The sequence below is a fragment of the Beta vulgaris genome, chromosome 8, assembly GCF_026745355.1.
Source record: "Beta vulgaris subsp. vulgaris cultivar EL10 chromosome 8, EL10.2, whole genome shotgun sequence".
Lineage (NCBI taxonomy): Eukaryota > Viridiplantae > Streptophyta > Magnoliopsida > Caryophyllales > Amaranthaceae > Beta > Beta vulgaris.
In genome coordinates, this window is record NC_079209.1 from 49,434,185 (window position 1) to 49,457,129 (window position 22,945).

Genomic DNA, 22,945 nt, shown 5'->3' on the forward strand with positions numbered 1-22,945 from the left:
TACAGGTCACATATGCCACCTATGTATTACATTGATATATTGTCCATATGCCAGTGTCTGCTCTCTTCTTGTGATGTTACTACAGTAATGTACCTTGGCATTGTATTGATTGTTCATTATTTCAGTCCCTTTGTACATTATTTTATCAACACTGACTTCTAATGTACACTATTTCTTATCTCGTTGTACATTCATAGTTACATTACGTTGATACTGTCCCTATGTCCATTGCTTCTCATAATATGCCATTGTCTAATCTCTGCTTGATTGTTCACTATTTTAAATGTGAATGACTTAATGTACATTACCCTATTTGGTCTACTATTTCCTAGGTCTGCTATTTTGATCGTCTACAGAAGGAACTACACAAGCCTCCCCGTCAATTCCCACTACTCTCTATATGGAAACGGGAAATAATCAAGAGCAGGATTTATTGGGAATTCAAGTCCGGAGTAGGGATGGGGACTGTTCTCCCAAGGATCACTGCTCCCATGCACGGGCAACAAGATGAACAACAACAACAAGTAATCCACCTTCTCTAACATATATACATAACCTGTTGTTTTGCCATGTATAATGTACATTGTCCTAACAATACTCTACTTCAGCAGCAAAATTTACAACAACAACAACCCCAACAACACCAAGAAGATCAACAACAACAACAACAGGTTCACATTAAATATATATACTTGTGTGTTGTTCACTGTAATTGTCTTACTGTACACCTTTACAAACGTGTTGTACATTACTGTAATCTCTATTGTACATACGGTTTATCAGGATGTACAACTCCAACTCTAATTTTCCTATCTACATTGGACTTACATTCTTTTACTTATTTGTTTCAGCAACAGCAACAACTCCAACAACAACAACAACAACAACAACAACAAAATCAGCAACAACAGGTAATTCCTTCTGGTTGTACAAATTATTTCTGCTTTCAACAATGAACACCACCTTCTTGTACATATTAAATATATATATACTGATGTACACTACAATTGTATTTATGTACACCTGTTTTATCGTTTTGTACATAGTATTTAATATAATGCACTTCATCTTATTGTACATTGTTTTTGCAACAATGTACACTCTGCTTAAGAAGATGAACAATGACTCTTCCTAATTGTTTACACTCATTTACTTGTTCACTGTGATGGTTGTACATTGTTTACTGTGATGGTGTACATTGGTTTGTTGCACTTTGTACATTGAGTACTCACAGATTGTATATTGGGATTTCTTACAGCAACAACAGCAACATCCTGAACAACAACAACAACCACCCCATGACCTTGAGGTGACCCCTTTCTTTTAAAACAAATCTATATGTTATATATTTATCACACATATACAATATTCTAACAATTGTTTATAAATTTTCAGTCTTGGAAATCAAATTTCATCAATCTTTGTTCCAAGTTCACCGGTAACCTCATTGAGTTGACGGCCTTGCTGAACCAAGGCCCGCATCTCAATCTGGATCCTACTGTTACCAGCTTTGCCCCATCCATACTTCAGGCCATTTGGACTCGGTATGAAAATGCCGCGCAACCTTCAATCAATCCTACTCCCAACCCTCTCCCTGATCAAGGCAACCCCTCTGTTCTGAGTCAAGATGCTGCTTTTTTCCGCTCCTCGGAGCTTTGGGAGATGGTGGACCAGGCTGTTCAATCACATCTCAAACCGAATGAAGCACAAGGTGGGTTTGATGCCCCAACTTTCAGCCTGGACTTGGAGTTAAGCATGGGCAGACCTCCACAACGACAAGATCAACCATCTTCCTCATTTTCCCCCTCTCTATCGCTGGGTGATTTTTTCAAAGATCACGAGGACCTACATGTGGATAATATCTTCCAGTCCACCAAGCCTAACAATGATCCGCCTAAGGGGTAATCCCTATGTGGACTAACTTTGATACTGTACTCTTGGCTCATTGCCCCAGTTTTTTCACTAATTCACTAACATGAACTAGTTACATTTGTTCCCCTGGATATTTCCTTTGTGTGAGTGCTTTCTTAGTAGACATATCCCAATGGTTTTTAATATATTTATGATTGGATTTACCCCAGTTTCAACGCTGAAGTAGATGTCTTTACACACCAACCTCACATCCAATCAAATGAAAGGTATCTAGTTCATTTGATGTTCGCTTGTATGATCACTGTTTTGCTTTAGTTGTTCATTGTACTCCCCATGTATGATCATTGGTTTGATGAGGTTGCTCATTGTACTACCCTGTATGTTCAATATACTACCCTAACCTCTAACATCCTCAAATGATGATCATCTTGTCTTGTACATTGAACACTACATGATGTTCATTATACTCCGCTTTATGTTCATTGGTGTATTATGATTGCTGAGTAACGTGCAAATGATCATTCCACCTGATCAATGTACCCTACTTATTGTTCATTTGAGAATGTTTCTGATGATCATTGTGATTTATTATCTTCTCCAGCTAATCTAATACTATTATAGTGTTGTACATTCTACTCCCATCTATGTTCATTGGTTTATTTTGGTTGTTCATTCTACTCCCCTGAATGTTCCTTTCGACTTGACTAGCTCCATATGTTCATTGCTTATAATTGTACACTGTGTTGCTTCCTAATGATCATTGTGATCATATATCTATAACCATATGATTGCTCATATGATTAGATAGTGTTGTACATTGCCCTCGCCTTTATGTTCATTCCTTTATTAAGGTTGATCATTGTATAATGCTTGATGTTTTAGTATGGGTTCTTTTGTTCATTGCTAATTTTAAAACCCATAGTGTTATGTATGATGATCCAATGCAAATGGAGGATTATACAGCTGACTCGCTTCTGAGTAGTTCAATGAGGTATGCATTTATTTTCATTTTCCCTTGCCAAATCATAAGTTCTCCCTCGCCACATCCTAACTTGTACTACGTTTGTTTAATTTGAAAGAGATGACGAATCAGGGTCAGAAGATCAATCACCCCCACCCCGGTAACTCATCTTTATCTTTATCTTTATCTTCTGTGCAGTACCTAATAACTTCGAAGTTCACATTTAACTATTTTACATTGCATAATCTAGAAATCAAGATTTATCGATCGGAATTACTACAAGCAGGCCACGCCGCACAATAATCAAACCAGCAATTTTTCGATCTCCATATTTGGTCAAGTACTCCCACCTAATAGAACAGAAAAGAGGAACGCGGCAAATAGACAACACCTACTTGGCAGACTTTGCTTTTGAAGCTGGAGATAAAGAGTAAGTTATAAGCTACTTGCCTCTACATGAATGTACAATCCAAATATATTAATGTACTTTGTGTTTAGAACTACTTGCTCTTCTGTCTCTGTTCATGCATGTACATTAATACAAGAGCTCATGTACTTTGTGTTTCACCTCTGCTGTACATTGGCTAATATAATTCCACTATATAGCTAATCCTTATCAGGTGTGAACCACTACTATTCAAAATTGGTATTATAGCTGATCTAATTATTGAATAACTCTTGCTCAACCTGAGGCACTTGCCTCTACATGAATGTACATTACCAAATTTTCTCATGTACTTTGTGTTATAGACTACTTGCCCTCCTGTCTCTCTTTATGTATGTACATTAATAAATATGCTCGTGTACTTTGTGTCTCACCATTGCTGTACATTAGCTAATATAATTCCACTATTAACTAATCCTTAACAAGTTTATACCACTACTATTCAAAATTGTTATTGATTCCTTGCACATTATTTACTGATTACCTCTTGCTCAACCTCAGGGACTTGCTCTACGACGATGGTAACACATTCCTCAACAGATCCCACTTCCTTTCTTTGGGGGACGATGTGGAAATTTGGAACGGCTTCCTTGATGCATGGGCACGTATCCTAAACCATCGTAATTCGGAACGAATGGCCGGCTCCACTAAACGACTTTTCTTCTCAACAATAGCACATGTACATCTCTTTCATTTAATTCTTCTATTTCTTTTAAATTACTTTTTTTATGTATTCTAACCCCTATTTTCTTGAAAGCACTTATTGTTCCCCAATGCTTCAAATCCTCCCCCGAGCACCCCTGAGCAAGCGGAGGAAGATAGGAAGACTGCAAGACTCACTGAAAATACAAGGATGGAACAATTTGTGGAGAGGCTGACATATGAGTGCAGAGAACAGGGCATTACACATGTTGACCAGTTTGAGTTGGTAAGATCTATCAATACTATCATTAATGTACATTGTATCTTACATGACTGCTCACTGATATTGTCTACATGTACATTAGTTTTACACTTCCCATATTGTTATGTATGTTTGAGTGCTTTGATTGTTCACTATATTGCCACTTATCTCAATGTACATTTTTCTCTAACCTATTGTTCACTTCTGTTGTTCATATGTACATTGTCATACACTGCTATTGTCTTATCTCTAAACAATGTACACTGCCTTCATTATAATTGTTCTCTAAATGATATTGATTGTACATCTTAATATCCCAGGTTTTCTTCCCTGTGTGCGCATCAGACCACTTCTATGTCTTCTGCTTAAACTTCAACAAAATGACTTTGGACATACTTGACAACAGAATATTGCCAGAGAATGTCTCCATCCACGACAAATATAAAGACTACCCAGCTAAAATTGTAAGTTCCAACCAATTTCATCAAGCGCTACCCCATCTTTTTACAATCTTCTCACCTATTGCTTGTGTCCAGGCAATTGCTTATGGTAGGTTCCTGGTATCCCTTGGCTTCAACATGATAAGTACACCTCTTAAGCCTCGCATAGTGGAAATGCCCTGGAGAACTAACTCCAACACCTATGACTGTGGGATTTTTGCAATGCGGCACATGGAAAAATATACCGGTGAATGGGAAAACAACTTTGAAACTGGCCTCATTGCTGATAATGTAAGAAACTCCTCAAACAAAAATATACTTCTTATTGAACATATTCACTGCATGTCTTTTACATGTATAATCATTGCATGTCTTTCATATGTACATTAAGTACAACATGATGTTCATTTTAAGTCCCTTGCATGTACAATGCTTGCCTTTTGATAGTCAGTACATGTTTTCAACATGTACACTAAAGACAATATGATGTTCACTGCAAGTTTTTTATCAAACACATTATCTTTGTTCCTTTGTCCAGTCAAAATATACTTCTTCATATATTCATGTACATTGTATTTTAGGTTAGTGTTTGGTTTATCTCTTTCACATGTACATTTTACTTAATTCTTCATTTTATGTCCTTCACATGTACAATGTATTTACTCAGATGTTCATTGTCTGTCATATGCATGTACATTGATTTTTGTACGCTAGCCACCCCATATCTTACTCCTATTCCTAAACCTCACACAATTCATTTCTTCTCAGTTTGACAAGATCAAGAAACTGAGAATCCAGTACTGCATTGACATTCTTGTGAGCAATGTCAACACCCGTGCTGCGTGGGTTGCTGATTCTGCCAAAGCACAAGCTAAAGGGAAGTCCCAACACAAGTAGATTCAACACCGCACTCTTCCAACAAGTTCTAATACTCACTTTTTTTTGTACTAAACCAAACATTTCTAGAATTACTTTTGTGTTAACAAAACAATACCATTCCTTTTGTATAGCAACAGCTACTAACTTCTGAGTTGCTAGCTTCAAAATATTTGACATATTCTATCCCATATGTGACTTGAACAACTTTGCTATTTACTTCATTATATAGGCCGTACATTATCATTCCTTTTATGTTCACATCAAGTTCCTCCATAGTTCAAACATTTAAATGATTATACACACTTCGTAACATATTTCCATATGATAACCTCCTGCTTTCAAGTGATTCCAAACATTCAAAAAGGGTGGCTTCACCATTGATACATCACATGTGCCAAAATACAAACTTCTTTACCCATATCTTTAGCATGTACATTTTCAAATACTTTTATGTTCAGTGCGTAGAGTTAACATATACATCAATTATAAACATTGTATAAGTTAACACAACCTCCAATTCATAATAAGGAGGTTTTTGGGTGTTTTAGACCAAGTACAACGTGAATGAGCTACATCCATTACAACAAAAAAAAAAACATAACAACAACTCATTCATGGTGGACTACGTTTCATTCCCCAAAAAGCTCTTCAAAAATATTCATGTTAGGTGACCAAAATATCGCCTCTCAATTACCGAACAACTTCTCAGAATATTCGTGGTAGACTTCCAAGGCGGCTTTGTGATGCGGCTGCTCATCTTTACTACCTTCCCCAGGGATGTGGTTAATATGACAATAATCATCAGGGCCATACACATCAAGAAGAGACTTGTTGTGTGTTGAGTGAGCTACAGTGCTTTCTTCAGGGATATCAATGTATTCCTGTAATAGTCAAAGTTAGCTGGCTACACTAATTTTAAAAAAGTAACTTATAATTACACTGACCCATTCTCTACTGTTGAAAATGTACAACAAAACGAAGACACATAGAACATTATCAGTTTATAGAATGTACATCTTTTCAGCATATCCACACAATGAACATGTAACAATAATAACACTGACCATTCCCCTATTTAAAATGTACAACATAACGAAGACACAAAGAACATTCTGAATATATAGAATGTACATCGTTTCAGCATATCCACACAATGAACATGTAACAAAGTAATACAATGAACATGTAACAAAAACAGATTAACACATATAATACCAATGTACATCAAAAACACAAAATATGCCATCATGATATCCTACTATTCAAATTATCCAATAATGAACATGTTATATAACAGATGAACATATCGTGGATAAATTGTACAATGATTACCTGGACAGATTTTTGCGCTTTTGCCTTGTTCCTCAATGCAGCTTTCTCAGCAGTTTTCTTCCACCCTCTTAACCTGTTCACCTGCTTCTCCACAGTGCTTTTCAACCTCACATTTCTAGTTCCTTTCTTCCTCTTCTTAGGTGGATCTTTAACAACAGGTATAACAAATTTTGCACGTCATCAATGGTAATTGATTCATCAACCTTCCCAATAAGCAACCCAACCTTTGCCTTCAAATCACTTAAAGCATTCTCCACAACTTTCCTAGCAGCTATGTCATGTTGAGTTGAATTTATTATGGATAAAGCATCCCTTGTAGTTTTAACACGCCACACCGACGCTTGAACAATGTTTACATCCTTCCCAGCGTCATCATCAACTCTTGTACACATAGCATGTTTTGCCCATCTACCCAAAATGTATCTTTGGGGAATTTTTTCAACATTATGTATGTGAAAAATCCTCAATGAATGGGAACACAATAAACCCATCTCAGTGAAATACTTGCATGTGCAATCAATTGTCATATTTTCTTGGTCATATCTAACAAGATGCATTAGATATTCTTTCTCAGTGCGTCCCACATGGTATTCAAATAAAGGGGGGTCATACTTGACTAGTTTCTGGCAAAATGACGCACCTCTTATGAAATTCTCCTCAAACGTCAAATACACAGCCACAGTATATATCTTCTTCGCCTCATTTAGTAACTTAACATCTACAAATGCTAGATGTTTGTTGCCATTAAGTGCATTGTAATCTTCACCATTCTCCCTGTCCCTCCATTCCTCAACAACATCTATAAAAACCTTGTAGAAATCACAAAGGCCTTGCATGCTATGAAGCCTTTGATTCAAGGAATGGTTTGTAGTCTCACTTCTTTGAGAAGACAGCACCCCCCTGAGAAGTAATCCTTGGAGTACACTGGACACCACATCTTCCTTAACTTGTACAACCTAATCAACCAAGGACATGCAGCGCACTTGTACTTGTAACATACTGCATACATAATACAGTAAACAACTATGATAAATCCAATGATCATGCCTCTTAAACCAATGAACAATTGAGTTATTGAATGAACATAAATTTGTACACAGTCATATAATACTGTACATTACATCATGACATACTGTACAAACACATAAGAATAATGTACATTAAACAACATTATTTCATTCATTTAATAATGTACATTCCCTTTCTCAACACTCATTTAATAATGTACATTAAATCATCGCAATTATTCAGATCAAAAAACATACTAATTCTCTAAATTCAAAAATATTCATTAATGCATTGAACATTGTGATGAATCTAATGAACATTAAGCTTATACAAAATGTACAATTACCTTGTCCAGTAGTGCTTGAACTCACTCTTGGTCTCACAATGTTTTAGCACATAATTGAATAGATCCACAAATCCAGCCTTTCCCCTCAAACCTTTTATATTGTTGATGGAATTTTTCCCGATGTGCCATATACACAGACGATGTATAACATTGGGAAAAACAATGCTTATAGCCTTCGCCATCGCAGCATCTTGGTCAGTCATAATGGTAATCGGCGACCTACCTCCCATACTCTTCAAAAACGAGTCAAACAACCACACAAAAGAATCGGTGTCTTCGTTCAATAGGAAACCAACACCAAACATCACGTTCCTTTGGTGATGGTTCATCCCAACAAACGGACCACAAATCATCCCATACTTATTCGTACGGTCGTCGTATCATGAACAACTAGATCTCCAAACACTTCATAATCCTTTCTCATTCTTCCATCCCTCCAGAAAAAACTTATTAAGTGCCCTATAGCATCTAGTCGAACGTCATAATAAAAATCATATTCCGCTGCTTGTCTTTGCGTAAAGTTCTTTATCAGTTGGTTACTATCACAACCATCAAGTTCTTTCTTTCTTTGAGTAGCAACTGCATCATAAGCATCTCTGTTCACAAACCCAAGATTTGGAGATCCCCCCGCTTCCTTCCTCAATACACGCACAGCTTCAGCAACCCCCACTCCACAACTTCTCAAATTATTAATCATATGCAATTGTTCAACTGTCACTTTCCTATGAGATCTTATTAAATGTCTTTGTTTCAATGGCACCATGGGGTGATTGTGAATCATATGGTGCTTAGTAACAATAAAAATTCCAAGTCTTTGGATACATCAAATTGAATAAGGCTTTACATCCACAACGTTGATCAAGCTTAGTGAATGCCTGTGCCAAGAAGAACATCATGTATATTCTAGTGAACATTGGCTTTACAGTAATGAACATCCGCATTGTTTTTTTAAACACTATGATTTCAAAAAAAAAAGAAAAAATATGTATACTAATTTTACCACTATATATAATAACATCTGATATACTAATGTACAATTATCATGACCACACCCAAGTATACTCCAGTAACATTTGCTTTCAGTTATATATAATTATATGTACATATTGTCATGACCTACATTAAACCACACAAAACATAACACATACCTTAGGCACACCACCTTTTGTGTCTTTCAATCCTTCCCGACTACAAACTAAAAAACGTTGTCTGATTGTCTTTGTTTCATATCTCCAACAAACTTTGCCCTTCGGATACCAAATCCGCATTTAAATGCATACTCATTGTAATTTGTAAGCTTCTTCAATCGTTGGCAACTTCTTTGTGTATCAATTCAGATGTCTCACACTCAACATATTCTGCAGACAAAAAAAATTTTTAAACATAACTAATATTTACCCTCATATAGAATAATGTACATTGAATGTCCCTTTAAATGATCACTGTAACAACAATAATTATTAACACATAACAAATATTACACTAATATGAAGAATGTACATTTGATGTCACTGAATTGATCACTAAAATATCCTAACTATACTATTGTCTTTAATGCACGTAAATTACATCATTTTCCACTTTCTCCTCCATTTGGCAAATTGAGTATCATCTACACATAAAGCTTTACACATGTAAAACAGTGAAACATCTCAAAAAGTATAGGTTTACACCTTAAACATAACTAATATTTGCCTCATATAGAATAATGTACATTGGATCTCATAAAATTGATCACTGAAACAAAAGAAAAATATATTATTCACACTACCAAATATTAACACTCATATAAAATAATGTACATTGGATGTCACTGAATTGATCAGTAAGTTATCCTACTGTACTATTGTCTTTGATCACGTAAATTACATCATTTCCCACTTTCTCCCTCCATTTGCCAAATTCATTATCATGAAACACATAAACCTTTACACATGCCAAACACTGAAACATCCCAAAACAGTATAGGTTTGCACCTTTTGGGGATTTATAATAGACATACATAAATATAAGGAACATTCCAATCAACAACACAATAAATGAAAAATAAATGAGGCAAGGCATTAAATTGCTTCTTGCACAATAAATCAGAGTGAGTGACTGCGCATATTGACCCTTCATGGGATAACATTAAACATATCTGACATACGTAACCAAAGTACAAACTGCCCCTGTACATTAATAGTCAACCAATTGTACAGTTTTAATACCCCAATGTACATTACTATATTCTTGCACATCAACTAACATGCATTTGTACATTAACAAAAAAGTTTGGTAGCTAAATACCATTCTTCTTCTCTAATTCATCTTCTTCACTTGCTCCTTCATTCCATAAATCTTCCATTGCATTATCAAGAACAACATTATCAACATCGTTTTCACTAATATCTTCCATTTTTTCAAAGTTTTGTACCATAAAACTTGCAAAGATTTTAAAAATACAAACCGAAAATCACCCAAAAGTAAAATCTGCCAAATTATCATATAAATTTATGAAACTCAGAAAGAAATCAATGAAGAACAAAAAAAAAAAGAGAGAGACTTTAAATGCTTCTACATAAATTTATGAGAGAGAAATAAAATGAATGATTGATTGATGTAAGTTACAAAGTACACCATGACATACCATGAGCTTAACTCAGCTGGCCCACTTCAAAAAAGGCGCCAAACTCACCCAAATTCATCCAAACTTTGGCCCCCCCCTAAACTACACAAAACGCTGCCGTTTTGCACGAGGTGTAGGTTCCTCTACCTACACCTCCGTGCAGGATCTAAATTGCGAATAAATAATACATCAAAACGACATAAATTACTTTGACGTCGTCGTCATTCTATGTATTGACTTTGATGTAAGGGAGACGGAAGAAATTTGCAAAAAAGGGTGAATTAGTTGATGACAGATGTAAATCCCAAATTTGCATAATGTTATTGTTAAACTAAAGTTTTAGGCAGACATTGATAATAAAAGCACTGTTTAATATTATGGGTGGATACTGGATACTCCCTCCGTCCCATAATATAGTGCCTATTTCATTTTTGATGGGTCAAATTTTAAAATCTTTGACCAAATATTCTCATTTGTATATATAAAAAAACATATTCATGTGAGATCTTGTTAGATTCGTCTCAATGTGTAGTTTAATAATATCAACTTTTTATATTTTTTATTAATACGGAATTAAAGATATTAAAGGTCAAAGTTACGTTTTGAAGACCGTGTAAAAAAGAAACAAGCACTATATTATGGGACGGAGGGAGTATAACATAAGCATGATTGAACAAGTTGTACTATATAGCTAAGATTAGCTAGGAATCTTCTGCGCTGACCTTGCTCAAAATTCAAAAATAACCAACAACAATGAATGGGTTACCGCTTCACATTTTGTTGGGCTTTTACCCCACCACCACTCCGGGCCCCTCTCTTATTTGGACCCACAACACAGATTTCCTGTTTTAAATTTACATGTTTTTTTTATCTGTTTTTTCACTGTACAAAACAGTGAGCATTATTTTAGTATAGATACTTGGATCCAATAAGTAAATGAAATTTCGGGAAACACTACTTATTACGTAGTGTTTTTGTCATGTAGAATTTTTAGAAAGTATTGATGCAAAAATGAGATTCAATATCTTTGTCCTTAGATATCACTTGCATAAAACTTTAATAATAATTGGACTACTATCCACTGATTTGTATGATTTATGGAAGATAGTGGATAATAAGTGGCAATTTTCAACATACACTATATAATTGTAGAGAGGTTGGATGATAAAAATAATGCGGGAAATATTTATAAAAGAAAATGATTGGAGTTAGAGAAACTAACTAACTATGTAGATATTGTAACCACCTTACACTTTTTTATTTCCTCTGAATGTTATAGTGTACTTATTGAGGATGATTTACTCTGAGTTACACTCTATGATCGATTGGAGTACTTTGTAGTTTGAACTAGGGATGGCAATGAGATAAGACAACTCTCGAGCTACTCGAGATCGACTCGGTCAAAACTTGGTCAAAGCTTGACTCAAGTGAGCTCGAATCGAACTCGACTCGAGATGTTGGTGAGTCGAGTTGAGCAACTCGATACTCGACTCGAGAACTCGTGAGAAGCTCGAATACCTAATTATCAATAGCAAGATACCTAAATTCAACATTTTTCTACCTTATTGTTGCTTGTAACATGAGACACTTGCAAGCTACTTGATAAATGCTCGGTCAAAGCTCGACTCGGTCAAAACTCGACTGGATCAATGCTCGGTCAAAACTCGACTCGAGTGAGCTTGGCTCAACTCAAACTTGATTCAAAATGCTAATGAGTCGAGTCGAGCTAGCTCAAACCCGAACTCAACTCGCATCATTGCCACCCCTAGTTTGAACTACTTCACAAGTTCACATGAATTGAGAAGTATTAGATTCCAAGATTAGTAACTCATTTCTTTTGAGAGTAAAACAAGCAAGGTTTGACCTAATGATAAGGATTTGACCTCATAACTTTAAGATCATGAGATCAAATCCCACTATGAGCTTTTTGTGGAGGTGATGTTTCCCTTATCATCCCCCCTCGCTCCCAAGTTTACATTACTCAGAAGTATTAGGTTCCACTTACTGAACTTATTGAACCTGAACTGAATTAATTGGAACTTATTAAACCTGATTGACCTGATTCAACTTATTGGACCTGATTGAACCTGATTGGAACTTATTGGACCTGAATTGAAACTTATTGACCTGATTAAAACTTATTAGACACTATTGACCATGATTGAAACTTATTATACCTTATTAGACAAAAAAATTGACGAGTAATAACATAAATATTATCTCTAACGTAAATACTACCCCTAAAAATTTTATTATGAAGTAATAATTATTAAAATAATTATTATTAATTATCTCTTATGATAAATAATTTAACAAAAAAATTTACTATTTATATATTTGCCTATACATAACTTTCACCACTAATATATCTAATAATCTTGTTTTGATTTCATAAAGCACTAGTAGAAAATCAAAAGTAATATGAATAATCAAATAATTGAGAATAATACAAGTATAATACTATACATTGCGATATTTTAATAAAAAATTCTAATAATAACATAATCAGCTAATAGTGATATGAATAATAAAATAATGAACAATAATACAAATGTTTATTGAATATTGACTATTTGGACCTTATTGGACCTGATTGAAACTTATTGCACCCGATTATAACTTATTAGACCTGATTAGACCTGATTGGAAGTTATTGCACCTGATTGAAACTTATTGGACTTAGACCTAATTGAAACTTATTGACCTGATTGGACCTGATTACAACTTATCTGAACTTATTAGACCTGAAACTTAATTTTTTTAAGTTGAAGAGAACACACCCTTATTCTAACCCTTTTTTTTTAATTAGATTTCAATCTACTTATCAAATAGAATCAACTTTTCAAATTCTATCTAGTAATATAATTTGTGCATACCAACAAAAAAAAGGACCCACAAAGCAAAAGTATCAAATATCAATATAGTAACAAAATTCGAATATCCAAAACAGTTTATGACCTTCTACTCCAATATTGGAAACCCTTGACTCTTTAGCACAGCCGCACAGGGTTTGATTGCTTCTGTTTGCATTACGTTTTTATTTGGTTTTCAAATTTCAGATTGTTTATAATATAACAATAATTGGATGAAAGGAAACAAAAACCTTCTAGAAAAGAGCAACAGTGATATTTCAACCTACCCAACTTGTTGCTCAGTCTTCTTAACCACATTCTTTATATTTCCATTTTTGCCCTCTTGACCTGGCCTTGGCATAGTTGGCAGGCCAGCGAAACCGTGTTCTTATTTCTTTTCTGCTCGCTGACTAATAATTATAAAAAAGTGGTACTATTCTACTTTCCTCCGTTTCATAATACTCGCTACATTTTGTATCGTGAGAAGTTTCACATTACTTGCTACACTTCTTTTTAGGCAATAATTTCTATCTATCTCTCTTACCTCACATGAGTCCGTTTTCTTTTTACTCTCTATCTCTCTCTTCTCCAAAAATTACTTAAGAATAATCCGTGAATTGAGAAGTGTAGCGAGTAATATCAAACGAAGGAAGTATTACTATTCACTAGTAAATAAATCATTATAAATAAATCAAAGACCGTGTCTTTCAACTCTCATACAATTCCAATTTTTCAACTGTATTGAAGTCATACCACCTCTTATTAGTTTACCATTATTATTTTTTCTATCTAATATTACTAGTATCAATATTTTGAAACAATCATATCTACGTTTGTACAATATAATTATAGTTGACTAAAAGCGCTAAACCTCGGGCTAATTTTTACCACTTTTTCCTCAGGTTTACTTATTAATAAATATGAGCTTGTTATCCAAACTATGGATAATGTTACCTACTTCACCCCAAAAAGAAGATTCAATTATTCATCTTGTTGTAGTTTTTTATTTACTAAGACAAAACTTTTGGTTGATCCCAGGTTTTGTTTGCAAATACATTGGGCTCATTGATTAACAAATTCTAAATCCTACAGTCATGATAAGAGAGAATGATATATATGTACCAGCTCTTATATTAGGATTAGTTCTATTGCTTTATAAGATTAATTTACATTAGGATTGTTTGAATGACCAAGTTGATGGTTGTAGTAGTATTTAGCCTTTGTTTATACCGAAACCGTCTTCATGATTTAAATAGTGTATAGATCTAGGTTATGTCCCAAGTAATGTTATCAGGATCGGAATCCTACTTTGGATTGTAGGGGTTGATAGGATCGAATCGGTGGAATCGAATCGTAGGATTGTAAGATTCTACAATTCTGTAAAATAGATTATGCTAGAATATAATGACAACCTCATGTTGAATGTTTACTGATCATATCACTTATGATTTATTTCATTAGCAAATGATGATAGTCTTCAATACTATAAGATTGAAGTAACATGCAACCAAAATCTAATAAGAGAAATATAATATGCGATATCACTTTGTGATTTTTTTTACGATAGGATCGTATCGGAAAGTCGTAGGATCGTATTAAGATCCTACCATGTGATTTTTTGTGGTTTGGTAGGATCGAAAGATCCTACATAATTAAGATCCTACGTAGGATTGAGATCGGTGATGTTATTTCGAATCGTAGGATCGTAATTAATACGGATCTTACTGTTTATATTGTTGCAACTTGCAATTATGAATATTGATGATATAATCCTTTGATTTATATCTTATCTTCTTATATTGATCATTTGTTATATTATGATTACAGACGAGAACTATAAAATTACATTGGTTAAGTGAGTGCATTTGTGTGTATTTTAATAAGTCATGCATGGACCACACCAGGATATTTCCTCACTCCTCAGCTCATTCATGCATGCCATACAACTTTCAAAATTGTTATATGGCCTTATATGGGTATCACAAATTCGATCTAGAAGCTAGAATATAATTTTAAGGCTAGTGGGATATCAAGTCTTCTATTAATCCAAAATAGCTAGATTAGTTATGAGTGGCCATGAAGAGTGCTTATTTAGTAGTTCACATAAGAGAGAATAATATATTGAGTTTTTGTATGATATGGTGAGTGTTTGAATGATATAGTGGATTATTAGAAATGATGTAATTTATGCATGATATAGTATGTTTCTTAATGATATATTGAGTTTGTGAATGATATAGTGGATTGTTTGAAAATAATGTAGTTTTTGCATGTATAGTATATTCTGAATGATATAGTGAGTTTTTTGTATGATATAGTGTATTTTTGTATGATAGAGTAGGTTTGAATGATATAGTGACTTGTTCAGAATTAATATGTGCTTTAGCTTGACCTGGTGCATACTAATATTAACATGAATTGGGTTCACGCAAATCAAATTGAAATAAGAGAAAGCGTTCACACTATTTTAAACCGGCGAACTATATATGAATACACCTAAACTCGATATTTATGGTTTTCAATTTTCATTAGATATAAAAATAAGGTCTAATACTTGAAGGAAACAAAAGTAAAACAACAACTGATAGGATAATTTGACATGATTCCGCCAAATCATCCCTGCCAAATATGCTAAACTTTGTGGGCAAGCAATGTTTGACACTAGTGATGTTAATAGTAATATGAGAGCCAAAGTCAAGGGAGGGGTAGCCATGTCATTATCTCATCTCAACCAAATACATAAGACTTAAGACCTCCTATTATCTCAATTCTTTAGACGTCACTAAATAATACTCCCTCATATAATTCCCCTTTCATTTTGCACAGTCTTCAAGACGTATCTTTGACCTAAGATATCTTCTATTTCTTATTAGTAAAAAATATAAAAAGTTGATATTACGAATTTATACATTGAGACGAATCTAGCAAGACTCCTCATGAATATTTTTTTTTTACATACATTAATAAGAATATTTGATCAAATTTTTTAAAATTTGGCTCCTAAAATAGAAATAAAAACTATATTTTGAGACATACGGAGTACTTACATTTTATCCCCTAAAATAAAAAGTCTTTTTTTACCAAAAAAAAAAAAGGTTGTAAACCTCTTACATATGTTTGTTATTGTAGAGGGTAGTTGTTGATTTGAATATTAGAGCGCAAGGGAAAGGAGGGTTCCTCTACAACTTCTCCTCCCTTTAAAGTCTCTTGTAAACCATTTCTCATTTTTCACCATCCCAAAACCTTCCTTCAATTCTTTCTCTCTCTTCTTTCTCTATATATCTCTTGTTTTCATGACAATATTAAGGTTCAACTAGCCTAACTACAAAATCACAAACAACATTATAAACATTATTACAGAATTAAGAACACATAAATTCATCATTTTTTTTTTTGAATATAAACCAAGATCGATCATATAATAAAATGACAGTGAATCAGAAGATGTCATGGAGAACATTTATGCCATGTTGTATTATCTTAGAAGAATCATCAGCTGAAATTCCAAAACCAAGAAAAGTTGCAGCTGAAGAAGAACATCATCATCATTATATTAATCCATTTCAAAGAATTGGTTTTGCAAATTTAAGTGACCCAAATTCACTTACTTTATCTGAGGATCTATCCATTTCTCTTGCTGGTTCAAACATTCATGTCTTTAATCTCAATGAGTTAAGATTGATCACTCAAAATTTCTCCTCAAGTAATTTCCTTGGTGAAGGTGGGTTTGGCCCGGTCCATAAAGGCTTCATTGATGATAAAATTAGGCCCGGCTTGAAGGCCCAACCTGTTGCAGTTAAAATTCTTGACCTTGATGGCACTCAAGGTCATCGTGAATGGCTGGTATGAATTCACTTTTCACGTTAACTTTTATTCTTAGGTTTTCAAATATTAGTCAATTAATGTAGGTGGGGAATAAGAAGGTATTTTTTATTTACTTCCTTCCGAATTAAATGCAACAAATTCACTTTTACACATGTCGACACATTATTTTGACTACAAATATCTATAATTAAAAGTATAAATTATAAAAATTACATTTTATACGAGTGCGTCATGAGACGAATCTAACAACATCCCACTTTACCATATTTTTCATTATGTACAAGTCGCAAACCTTAGTCAAAGTGAAAAATGTAAATAGTGAAATTGTCGCATTTAATTCGGAACGGACGGAGTATGTTGAATAAGGTAAATTTTGTATATTTATGAAGAGATTAATTATAATCCGTAAGGATGTTTTAGGGTGGTCTGTGAATTGGGTTTCTTTCTATTTTTTTTTACTAAAAGAAAAAAAAAAAAAATGAAGAGAATAATTATTTTTGTCCTTGAAAATAATTGATGCAGGCTGAAGTCATAGTGCTAGGACAACTAAGACATCCCCACTTGGTAAAGTTGATTGGATATTGCTGTGAAGACGAACATAGAGTTCTAGTTTATGAGTATATGCCTCGAGGTAGCCTTGAAAATCAACTCTTTCGAAGTAAGTTCACCAACTTGGATTTATTCAATTATTAAATTAAAGTTCATTTGATTTAATATATTTTATTTTGTTTGCATTATTTTTGGTGGGCTAGCTTTTTCATCATTCTTCTACCATGTTGTTAATGCATATTCACAATGTTTTCATCTTTTGGGCACATATAGAGAGGATTAGGTGTACATTAGGTGTTGACATTGACGCCTCATTTTCATGATTTCCTTCTTTGTTTGATTAGCTTTTTTAGAAAAAGGGTTTTGGGATGAAAAGGAAGTAGAAACAAACTTGTTGGTCGCTATCATATTAATAATCTTTTTATGTTTCTTGTAGTAATCAATATTAGCATGTATTAGTTGCTATAAATATGACTTATTCACATTCAATTATAATGATATATGTCTAACCTCTATTAGATAGGAAAAAATTTGTTTTATTTAGTAATATAAACGACGATAATGATATAGGTTTTATATCTTGACCTGGTAATATCAATTGAAGCGTCTTACTATTTAGTTAGAACATAACTTAACTTTAGTTATAATATGTGGGCTTTACTATATAATTATGTAATGTAAAAGAAACAACTTATAAGAAAATGTCACGAGTCAACCCAATCTGAAAAAAGTCAAGACGCAATTTAATGTTCAAGCGGTTTTTTTTTTTTGGTAAATTTCATGTCAAAGCTTTAAATCTCAAACATTTTAACATTTTATGGAAAAATAACAAGTAATCAAGTGCTTTATGTCATTCCTTGTCTAAAATTAATGACTTTGGCATTAATGTATGATAAGTATTGAAATGCATAGTTTGTGTGTCTTTCAACTACTCAGATAGACTAATGACATCAATATATGTTGACCCTTCAATCTACCATTTTGTTTAATATGTCCAGTTTGTCAAGTGTACTACAATTAATTTCTTTTTTGTGAACATGCTATATGTCAGCATCTAGAATTTTTCAATTGTTTCTCTGTCAAGTAATAATTAATGTGCTTAAACATAAAGTAAAGAATTCATCTAGCTAACTCCAAGAATTAATTTTATTATTTGCAGGATTTTCTGCTTCACTTCCATGGTTAACAAGACTAAAGATTGCCCTTGGAGCTGCTAAAGGACTTGCGTTTCTTCATGAAGCAGAGAAACCTATCATTTACCGCGATTTTAAAGCCTCGAACATCTTATTAGATTCTGTAAGTACAATTTGTCTAGCCTATTTTCAGTTCAGTTCAGTTCAGCTATTTTATGCCGAAAAGAACAGGCCTTGAGTAGCAAAATAAAGCCATAAATTCGTTCTATGCATAATGTTTGTATATAGTTATATGTTACTGATACTAAGTTACATATGTAATTTTGCAGGATTTCACTCCTAAGCTATCTGATTTTGGCTTGGCAAAAGATGGGCCTGAGGGAGATGATACCCATGTTTCTACTAGAGTTATGGGGACACAAGGTTATGCCGCTCCTGAATACATCATGACAGGTATTTCTTCTTTTCCTAGTTGAAATTTTCAAATATTGTTTTCCTTGGAAAAATGAATTCACTATTATAATTTTCAAAATTGGTAGTTTTCCTTGATATTAGTAGTTTATACGAAGTTATTTGACAATTTCAAGTAACTTAGATGAAGAGTATTCCTCTGAATTGATGGGTATAGATGGATTATCCAATTAAGCAAGATATTGAAAAATCTTAACTTAAAAAAGAACTCCTAGATTACTTTTATACAAGTATGTAACTTGTACCATATAATAACATACATCACTTATAATTTTCCTACAAGCATCAATTTAATTTCACTTCGGCATAATTTGTTTTTTTCACCAAAAGCATAAATTGTTGTACAACATTTACCTATATAGATTTTACGGGGGGATCCCTCTTTGCAAGGGGTGAGACTCGATTCTGTGACCTCTGGGATCGGAGGTGATGTCAATACCACTAAGCTATCACCTGCTGCTCTTACTAAATCTATATATATTTTTGCTTTCATTCAGGTCATTTGACAGCAGCGAGTGATGTATACAGTTTTGGAGTCGTACTCTTAGAACTTCTTACAGGAAGGCGCTCAATGGATAAAAATCGCCCTCCAAGAGAGCAAAACTTAGCAGAATGGGCTAGACCACAACTACAAAGCCAACGAAGACTTACTCGATTAATGGACCCAAGATTAGAGAGCCAATACTCAGAAGATGGAGCTCAAAAGGCTGCATTACTAGCTTATCAATGCTTGAGCCATCGGCCTAAGAGCCGACCCACTATGAGTGTTGTCGTAAAGACCTTGGAACCCTTGTTGAACCTAGTCCATGATATTCCATCTGGACCCTTTGTGTACACTGCACCAAGTGATCAAAGTCCCTCCCATGACAAAATCGAAGGTGAAGCGAGGAGAGAAAATGGCCACCATCACAACCACAATAACCACCAGGAACGTCCTCCTCGTCGACATGACATAAGCCGGTTAAGAGCACCAAAACCTTCAAGCATTGTACACTCAGACCCTAATGTACAAAAAAATCTCAGAAACGGGTTTAACTCCCCTGGCCACCACCACATGGGTAGAGGTGCATAGACCACAACCAAATGTTAAAAAAAAATTCTCTAAAAGAGAGGAGAAAAAGAAAAAACTTCATATTTGTAAATAGAAGTTTGCAAAATGTCAAGTGTCTAGATTAGAATAGGAATACAATATACGTTTGTCTCTTTTTTTGTTTATTCTTTGAATTACGGGTTTTTTTTTACTAGTTTTTATCACCAAAAGTTACATATATATATATTTTTGAATTTATACAAAATTGTACCTAGTTATAAGGAGGAATAGAAGATTATGCTAATGATACTTTGAGTTTATTTAATGAAGACAAGCTAGCTAAATATGCATTCCCTTTTTGTAATTTGATGTCTCTTTCCTTGTGATATTTTGAAATATTTATTGACATGATTGATGAACTAATTAAATGATAAGGTGCCCTCTAAATTATGTGCAGCAATCAACATGCTGACATGAAGGGCCGCCTGGAGACGGCTAGCTTATTTTAATTGTTATATTACTATCATACTTTGTGCCTAACTTCTACTAAGCTTCCTTTAATCTATATTAATATTCTATAATGATCACTAAATTGTAATGTTAGCGGTGTCCAAACATTTTTATGTCTTTAATCAAGTTTAATAAAGTTGTATGTCTCCTACCAAGAGAATTCTATGTTTGTATTGGCATGCTCCTAACTGAATGGAAAAAGCTTTTCAACTTTATGAAGTGCTATCGATGGGTTATGCCAAACAACGATCTAATATTATATACTAACTACTTTTTAGGCTTGGATTACATCCCGAATAATTATATTGTTCATTTATTAATACTTTACTTTCAACAAATAACATCAAGTATTACTTGGTTGAGTGGTTAACACATTAGTATATATGCTTGCAGTAATCTCGGGATTAAATCTAACCTAATGCATTTTCTATTATTTTTAGTATATGTGGATTACATAGCATAATATACTCCAAACGAAGACGTCATGTGGCATTGTTCCTTGCTTAGGAACACCTTTTAATATATTAGTATAGATATACTCATGTAGAGTATAAGGTGATTACTTTATAAAATAAATGACGAAGGCCCCCTTTCGAAAACTCGTGGTAAGATTAATTTCCTCTGGGCTGCCCTCGCATATATAGGGTCACTCACCCAGAGGCCCAACAAGCCTCATAGCCCCCCTCCTCCCTAACAATATTGAAATTTTGCTTTCACCAAAATTTGAACCTTAATCTCCCATGTAGGAGATAGAAAACCTACCATTACACTTAAAGATCCGAGCTCCCCAACTTAAAATGCACCTTATTTGTTAGTAACTTAGTATGAATACTAGTATACTACCATCAAATCTTGTTAAAATAGTTACTAATCATAGGACATCATACATATTATCTTGAGTTCAATAAATTCATTTCAAGCTCATCAGATTATACATCATATTAAATTAAAATTTGATTATAAACTGTCTGCACAACCTCCACCACAAAATTTTAAAAAAATTGAATACTGCAAGAATCATTCACAAACCAAAAATTGATCATAGTCAAAACTATAATTATAGGGCCATCAAAGTCAAGAAAATATATACTAGGGCATGAAATCCGAAATTGCTGTAATAATAATGCATATATTTTTGTCTCTTTCGTCCAAGACTAACCGCAAATGATAATGGACGATGATAATCGGTGATTGATGAACTTAGGAATTAAGAGCCACTGATTGGCGGTTTGTTTGCACGTCTAGGCTTGACCAGCCTAGCATTTGCTAATCTCTTTCAATTCATTGGTACAGGATCAACTGAGCTGGCGCATGGCAGACAAAATCTACATATGTTTTAGTTAGATGCATGTCGCATATCTTGCGAATCTACTACCTAATTGGCTAATTATATGTCAAGGATAAATAAGCAAAACAATATCTATTTCACAAAGATTTTATAAGCATCTTTTTTTCATGGAGCACATATAAGTTTATTCATTATTATATTTTTCTTATAAGTTGTAGCTTTTTGATAGTGGTAATGGCTAGTTTGCTGGAATGGAATGATTGATCTAAGATCATACAACTGTATATATGAATACATATCAAAAATCAGTAATATATGTACCACTGTATACCAAAATGTCAATCATGAGTATTGTCCATATATGAAAAGGTAAGACCAATATGGTCATTGCACGAAGGAAATATGAAATTATATTGATCAAGTTAGACTATTTTTTGTTGTTTTCTTTAGGGGCTACCCCCTCTCTTTCACCCCAAAAAAAAAAAAAATTAA

General features: G+C 33.8%; 3 protein-coding genes across 4 annotated transcripts; 2 read left to right on the forward strand and 1 right to left on the reverse strand.

Moving 5' to 3' along the window:
* Nucleotides 1-1,255: 1,255 nt before the first annotated feature.
* Nucleotides 1,256-6,102, forward strand: LOC125492356 (uncharacterized). 2 transcript variants are annotated; one of them, XM_048634753.2, is made up of 9 exons: nucleotides 1,256-1,309; nucleotides 1,396-2,863; nucleotides 2,952-2,993; nucleotides 3,084-3,263; nucleotides 3,780-3,957; nucleotides 4,036-4,206; nucleotides 4,503-4,646; nucleotides 4,719-4,913; nucleotides 5,391-6,102. In XM_048634753.2, exons 2-9 carry the CDS (start codon nucleotides 2,739-2,741, stop codon nucleotides 5,517-5,519), a joined length of 1,164 nt encoding a protein of 387 aa, XP_048490710.1. In that variant the 5' UTR covers nucleotides 1,256-1,309; nucleotides 1,396-2,738; the 3' UTR covers nucleotides 5,520-6,102. The 2 variants fall into 2 exon arrangements, with proteins under 2 accessions (XP_048490710.1, XP_048490711.1); XM_048634754.2 differs by having other exon boundaries at nucleotides 3,120-3,263.
* A 167-nt stretch (nucleotides 6,103-6,269) lies between these two features.
* On the reverse strand, nucleotides 6,270-7,806 carry LOC130589801 (protein FAR1-RELATED SEQUENCE 9-like). The gene is made up of 2 exons (XM_057391388.1): nucleotides 6,834-7,806; nucleotides 6,270-6,382 (listed from the first exon to the last, which is right to left on the reverse strand). Exon 1 carries the CDS (start codon nucleotides 7,667-7,669, stop codon nucleotides 6,941-6,943), a length of 729 nt encoding a protein of 242 aa, XP_057247371.1. The 5' UTR covers nucleotides 7,670-7,806; the 3' UTR covers nucleotides 6,270-6,382; nucleotides 6,834-6,940.
* Nucleotides 7,807-16,775: 8,969 nt separating this feature from the next.
* On the forward strand, nucleotides 16,776-21,005 carry LOC104883467 (serine/threonine-protein kinase RIPK). The gene is made up of 5 exons (XM_010667999.4): nucleotides 16,776-17,490; nucleotides 17,995-18,130; nucleotides 19,181-19,317; nucleotides 19,484-19,607; nucleotides 20,123-21,005. The coding sequence occupies exons 1-5, from the start codon at nucleotides 17,074-17,076 to the stop codon at nucleotides 20,695-20,697; spliced, it is 1,389 nt and encodes a 462-aa protein (XP_010666301.2). The 5' UTR covers nucleotides 16,776-17,073; the 3' UTR covers nucleotides 20,698-21,005.
* The last annotated feature ends 1,940 nt before the right edge of the window (nucleotides 21,006-22,945 follow it).